The sequence below is a fragment of the Aethina tumida genome, chromosome 1 (assembly GCF_024364675.1).
Source record: "Aethina tumida isolate Nest 87 chromosome 1, icAetTumi1.1, whole genome shotgun sequence".
Taxonomy (NCBI): domain Eukaryota; kingdom Metazoa; phylum Arthropoda; class Insecta; order Coleoptera; family Nitidulidae; genus Aethina; species Aethina tumida.
Window position 1 is genome coordinate 43,935,600 of NC_065435.1, and position 7,654 is coordinate 43,943,253.

Below are 7,654 nucleotides of genomic sequence, written 5' to 3' on the forward strand. Positions count from 1 at the left end.
CAAATTATATTCAATTACAAAAATTACTATTAATTATTATAAAGTAATTAGTAATTACAAAGGAGCCCTAAATTAAAACTAATACAACTAAATACTAAGGATATTAGAGATAAACAACTTAAATGTTAAATTAATAAATGAAAACTCCTGCCACGAAATGTTCTACTTGGCCCAAGCGACAGACAGAATCAAATGATCGTAGCCGTGTCCGTTAAGTCCCTTGATGGCTCTAGCAGCATCCTTTCTGTATTTGAAATTAACGAACCCAAAACCCATAGGTTCATTGGTCCTCCTGTGTTTGGGGATATGAACCTTCAGTATCTGCCCAAACGAAGCCACCAAATCCTTCAAATCATCTTGCGTCGCGTCCACGCTGAGATTGTCGATCTTAATGTTCGCCTTGAACTCTTCCCTTTTCGTAGATCCGCCCTTGCGCTTCGGTGGTACGTACCTGCCAGCAGCAGGTTCCTTCGCCGGCGGCGGTGCCGGCTCCTGGCCGCTCTTGTCGGCATTCAGCATATACTTGTTGGGACATCTGGCGGTCCAGTGCTCCCCGTTACACGTGCGGCACCTTACCTTCCTGTCCTTAAGCTCCTTTAGCTTGTTCATTGCATCGTCCTCCAACTGGAAATCGCTCTCGTTGTTGTTGAACAGCTTCATCAGAACCGTCTCGCCGACGGTGGTGGTTGCGGGATTCGGTCCGGCCGGATCTTCGGCCGAATCGCCGAACTTCTTCCACGCCCTTCTTTGCGCCACGCTCTTCGACATCACCGTCCTTTCCAACTTGAAGGTGCGGATGATCTTCACCATTTGGTTTTTATCGTTGACCTTGAATTCGGTCACCGTTTTCACTCCGGGCCCGTAAACCACCGACGGCAGCGTCAGCTTTTCCTCCGCCTCCACCTCGTCGGCCCAGCTGCCCTTGGTGGGTTTCGAGTTACTCATGGTGATTGTCGATGGTCTAAACCTGCAGTAAATAAGTTTGTTTGTTCGTCGCCCAGGTTTCCTTGTAGTACTGGAGACGGTATGCTTGATTTTGAAATTTGACAGTAAACACACTCTAGATTTTGGACCAACTAATGGTCCAGGTGTTTGAAAAGTGGTGATTTTTTAATAAATTAATAAAATCCATGTTTTTTTTTTTTATTTTTTAACTGATATATAAACTGAAATATCTATTAAATATCAATGAAATGAGTTTGCAATTAGAAAATAATGAAGAAATTTAAACTTGCCGCCTTTTTAGGGATTGGCAGACTTGGTTTCGTCTTTTCCACCACTGTGAGGAAACAATAAGGCCAACTATTTTTTACCACTAGATGAATAGAAAAATTTTAATTAAAAAAATGTCATACTCTTAGATGTATGTCTTGTTAGTCACATTGTCACTGCTTTCAGTGTTTTCATGCCATAACAAGTTGATGTAGCAATATTAGTTGATACATCCCCACTTGCAGACGAAAAATTTGAAAAACATTACGCATTTTCATGCTTCTCTTGTACGTTCATGAATATTCCATCATTTAAAGTGTATACACGTAATTTTGGGCATATATTTAAAACTGTAACTTCTCGATGCGGTATTTTGTGTCCCCTATTCTAGAACAATAAAAACTTTCCTCATAAAACTTTCTCCTGTGGAAAAGTTTACTAAACGTTTTAATTTAGTGTTTATAAAATACAAAGTGCCGTGACAATGTAAACTTGCATTATAATTTAAAAAGTTTGATCAAATAATTCAATGTGCAATATATTTTCGAACATTAGCATATAGAAGAGCACTCAACCCTATTTAAATAATCATGATTTGATCACCTAATAAACAGATAAATTTGTTGTTAATTCGGAAAATTAACACAGCATTTTTGTATCTGGATGAGTTGTGACAAAAAATAAATACTTATGCATGAAAAACATAAAACGTCGATTGTGCAAATTGAAATATAAATTACCTTCGAACTGCCCCTATGCATAGAACAATTTAATAACATTATTTACATTTCCTGTCAATGTTTGTTCTTTATTGCCTTACGATAAATTATCAAAAAAATTATTATTCCGTATTAAATCCAATTGTTTTGATTTATATCCAATAATCCCTCATTTCTGTTAACATACGACCCAACAAATTTTTAATATAGGAATCCAAAAATGTTGGTGATTTAATATCATTTTTCGAAATTGTATGAAAACGAAAACAGCAAAATAGTTTATGTTTCGCACACTTTTAATAAAGCCCACATTTAATATTTATATCACTCAAAGTCAGACACGAATCACTTCAAACAGTCAGACCCGACGTATGTAAAACAGCTACTGTAAACCTCCGGCTATAATAAATAAGAAATGGGCCCTGTCTTTTATTCCTACTTGCTTTAAATTTTCAATAACCTGGACTTGTTAATAAACAATGGGGTTGTAGACTTTTGGCCAAATAGCTTTCTCCGTACCCCCAATCTCCGATCTACAGATGTGACCGGCAAAGATGCAAAAAAATGAATTTATATATTCGGTTTGAGCGACTTGATTGGACACGTTTTTTTTTTTTTCAGCTGAAGAATTTATGTTTGAACGTGGAGCGTAATGGTGGTCCGGCACAAGTTGGAGTTCACGGCTAAATTGAAACACTTCTTGGCAACAATTTAATAGCGGGACAAGATTCCACGGGGTGAAAGCAGAAAGAGCCCGTGCCGGACATATATCATCTCGTTGCAGTGCGGCTAGCAATTAGCGGTCAACTTGCTGACGATTAATCTTCTCAATTGTACATAGACCTTCCACTTTAATCGCTAATATATCATGAACGGCAAGAAGAATCACAATTAACAAGACGGCGCTACGTGGTAATTACGGTTTCTTAGGGGGGCTTGTCCCTTTGATAAACTTCGTCCGCTTCCTGCGGTCCGCAGGATTGTTAAGGAGCCGTAATGGGTAAACAGGGGGGAGGACGGTTAAAATGGACGATGGAAAATGCATAAGTGTACGATAAATTGTTGATCGGCATAAATATAAAATAAGCAGAGGTGCAAAAGTATATCTCACGTCCGTATGGCCGAACGGCCGAATAAATAATTGATCAAGAAACGATTGGCCGTTTCGGTGTAAAGCCCTGCCATTTGTTAGGACGGCCGTTCCGTCTCTTTATTGTTTTCTAATAGATTTGTGGGTCGCAGAAACACATAAATAATGCGAGATTACAGTTTCAGTTATCAATTTTAATAGAAATGTAATTTATAATGGGTTGGGGGCGGTTTATCGGCACTGCTAATGGTCATCTCGGAGTGATAACAACGACATACTGTTTCCACGCTTCGATAAAGTACAATATGGACAAAAAGAAAACCACATAAAATAAATTACAAGCTTTGCGGCCTTCACCGACTTCCAAAAACCTTTTTCTTTGTATTAGATTCACTTATAATGAGTGCCAGTTTTCCCAAGTCACCAATTTTTAATGCATCACGAGGTAGCTGTCATAATAAATTACTTCAACGATTAGAAATTCCATAAATAAACTATAGTGTATACATTCTATTATGACTTATAGTACAACATTTATTATTTTCTTACGTTCACCTTTTAAAACTCGAAAATTATTCTCCATTATAAACTAATGAAAATTATTATTGAAGCCAGACAGGGTAAGACAATGGACATGCAAAATACTTTGGAGGTATAGTTAAAAATAAAAAACCTCACTTCCCTGTTAAAAGCTGTAGCCACAAACTTTTTACTAATTAACTAAAAATTATTATCGAATCTATAATCTAATCTAATAATTTTTTGACGGGAGCTTGATATATATAATTAGTTTATTCAAAATCGGCTTGTTAAAAAGTTGAGCAAGTCAATATTCCACGTTAGTAAGTACTTTAAACACAGATTTCATTTATAAATTCATAACTACTTTAAAAATACGTAAATATTTAATATAAAATTTAAAGTGTTCCAACAATTTATTTAAATTACAAATACAATAAATAGATTTAAAAATATTTTCAATATCTTTTATTAATATTGTTTTTCTTTTGCAGCTTTAGATGGTCAGTAAATTAAATTTATTTTATTTTTAGTATATTTAATAGACATAAAATTAATCAAATATCTCAAACATAACTTTCTTAAGAAAATTCTTCCACTGTAATAGTATTTTTGGAACATGGCAATTTGAGTCAATAATCCAAGATAAGGAGACGGCAATGACCAGACGGTTGTTTAAAATTTGGTGGATGCGCCCGTTCCTTTTTAAATAATTTTGTTTTATTAATTTCCAAAAGAGTTAGTTTCATTACTGGTTTAAAAGTTTAATTTTATTTAAATTATACAGAAGATTGCACTGTTTGTCAAAACTTATTTTGATACCATATTTATTGCACAAAATACAATTTTGTGGAATTAAATCTTACTCCAAATTAAAAATTAACATAATATTGGGTTATAACTTATCTCAAATTATATTATAAAATTTTAATAACTGAAAAATAAAGGTAAAACTTAAACGCCTCTTTCGTTCGCGTTACTTTTCATTCCGACAACTTTTCGGCTTTATAACTTCACAAAAAGTAAGCATAAAAGTATAAAAGTTCATGCATGAATACTATACTCTTAATTGAAAATCAATCAGCTAATAACACGGTTTCAATTTCTATTAAAACTTACAGCTGTTTACTTTTTTCTTGCTCTCAAATTTAAATTTATTTATTTTTTTTTAAGGGGAGTATAAAAGTGTAATGATGCGGAACGAATAATCGGAAAGTTTCAAAATTAACTCATGAATACAATAATTAGTAATTTTATTCCGGTTATTTCTCATATATTTCCCAATTTATTGCAAGTAAAAGAGTAACAGCAGTAAAAGAGAATTACAAACCTATAAATAAATCTGTGCTGAGACAGTTCAATTAAATTGCAAAACAATTGTTCTTTATTTAGTACTTTTTCTTTTGTTATTTATTTATTCTTGCTTTGGTCATTTTTCATTCAGTTCTAAGATTAATTTCGACCATTATAAGGATCTTAAATAAATCACTTTGCAAAGTTCTTGAACATCGTTTGTTAATAGAGTGTGAATATTATAAATCACAGTTTTTTGTCAATTTGATTTGAGTTCAAAATATTTGGCACTTTCCTAATTGCAAATTAAGGATTTTGGATTATAGTAAGCTGGAGACCTGTAAACTGTCAAACTTTATGTGGCCGAAAAGTTTTGGGTAATCAACTTTACACTAATTTCCAAATATAGTACAAATAAGCTGTTTATTAAAAACTTAGTTGATTAAAAAGTTTTTTAACGTTTAAGTTTCACTTCACGTTAAACGTAAATCCAAACTTTTCTAAAAATATTTTCTCAGTGTGATTTTTAAAGCACCTTAATTATCTTTGCTTACAGTTATACATTCGGGAGAAGTTTTTTTCTTTAGTTTATAAAATTAGTATGTAAAAAGAGTCACTTATTCGGGTTTATGAAATTCTAATGAAGCAGAAAGAATGTCAGAAAGTTTTAAAACGAACCTTTGGGCAGATGATTAATTACCAGTTTATTTTTCGGTTAAATTGGGCGCTTCATTACGGGCTAAATTTTTAACTGATTGATTTATAACACTTAAAAGGAAATTTAATCATATATTAAAAAATGTCATTTTTATTTTATTACTTCAGCAAAAAAACACCACTTGGGGCTGTATTCAACTGTTAGTGCGGTCCTAGGTTGAAATAAAAAGGTGACGGGGGGAACGCAGACACAAATTACAAACCTGGACAATTAACTTTTCGTGCAGCAAAATTTCAGTTAATTAACTTTATCTTAATTTCTGGATATACAAATGGTACAAATGGTGTTTCCAAACCATTAATTCAACGAAAAGTTCCTCTACGCCAAATTCAATAAAACGCAATTTAGAAATTTTCAGAACCACTTCTAAAAGTTGCGCTAGGTCAGATTTAGATTGAAATGGGGAAAGAAAAAGTCGTCCTTGAAAATCGGACAGCCGATTATTGGAATCGTCGGTGCACCTTACACGAAATCAATTACACAGTCCTGCGGTACGTGACCGGCAATAAGATTCGAGGGACATTTCAGGACGCGGACGCGTCCCTCTCCTGCATAAAACTCCCGCGACGAAAATTTTATACGAGGGTGGGAACGAATGGAAATTGTTTGAATTTTTCGCGGCGTTGGAATCGATCCCCCGACACTCAATGATTGATTTCAGATCAGGTAAGTGAATTATCACCTTTTTTTCTGTGGGATGGTTTATATAATAACCTATTGAGGTTTATTTATTCGTTAATAAAATCGTTTACATATTTTATAAAAAATATAGAAAGTAATTCTTATATTGAATATATTATTAACAATTTTTTTATTCTGTGGAATGATTTAAATAATAATTGATTCAAATTTCTTATTAATAAAGTAATACAAACATTTAAAATATTTCTTATACTGAAATCTTATTTATAATTTTGTCAAATTAATTTCAGGAATCATATCTGTGAATTAACAACTTTTTATTATGTGGGATGACATGAATAAAAATTGATTCAGGTTGGATTTTTATTAATAAAATAATTCAAATATATTTTATAAAAAATACTCAAAATAATTCTTATATTGGAATATTATTTGCAATTTTGTCAGATTAATTTCAGGAATCAAACCTGTCAATTAACAAATTTTTATTATGTGGGATGATACAAATAAAAATTGATTCAAGTTTGGTTTTTATTAATAAAGTAATACAAATATTTTATAAAAAATACACAAAATAATTCTTATATTGAGTCTTATTTATGGTTTTGTCAGATTAATTTCAGTAATCGGATCTGTGAATTAACATTTTTTTTATTCGTGGGATGATATAAATAAAATTAATTCAGGTTTGACTTTTATTAATAAAATAATTCAAATATTTTATAAAGAATACTCAAAATCATTCTTATATTGGAATATTATTAGTAATTTTGTCAGATTAATTTCAGAAATCAGATCTGTCAATTAACAACCTTTTATTATGTGGAATTATATAAATAAAAATTAATTCTGGTTTGATTTTTATTAATAAAATAATACAAATATTCTCAAAAAAAATTCTTATAATGGAATGTTATCTATGATTTTGTCAGATTAATTTCAGTAATCTGATCTGTGAATTAACAACTTTTTATTTTATGGTTTAAGCAATAATCGATTCAAGTTTGTTTTTTATTAATAAAATATTACAAATTTTATATAAAAAATATTTAAAATAATTCTTATATTGATTTTGACAGATTAATTACAGTAAATTAATAATTTTGTAGGATGATTTACATAAAAAATTAATTCAGGGTTATTTTTTATTGATAGAATAATATGATAATATTTTTTTTAATATTCAATAAATTTTTACAATGGAATGTTATTTATAATTTCATCGTATTGATTAAATAATTAGATCAGTGGATGGTCAACTTTTTACTCTGTACAATTATTTAAATAATAATTGATTCAGTTTTATTTGTTATTAATAAAATTGTTTTATAAAACTACACAAAATAATTCTTATATTGAAACGTTATTTATGAAGTAAATTTATTTAAATTATATATTCAATTTGTATCGTTTTATTATAAATACACAGAAATGTTGGCTTATGCAAAAGCCATTTAAATC

General features: G+C 31.1%; 1 protein-coding gene across 1 annotated transcript; it reads right to left on the reverse strand.

Moving 5' to 3' along the window:
- Positions 1 to 72: 72 nt before the first annotated feature.
- On the reverse strand, positions 73 to 2,654 carry LOC109604450 (eukaryotic translation initiation factor 3 subunit G-B-like). The gene has a single exon (XM_049970593.1). The coding sequence runs from the start codon at positions 943 to 945 to the stop codon at positions 163 to 165; it is 783 nt and encodes a 260-aa protein (XP_049826550.1). The 5' UTR covers positions 946 to 2,654; the 3' UTR covers positions 73 to 162.
- Between the last annotated feature and the right edge of the window lie 5,000 nt (positions 2,655 to 7,654).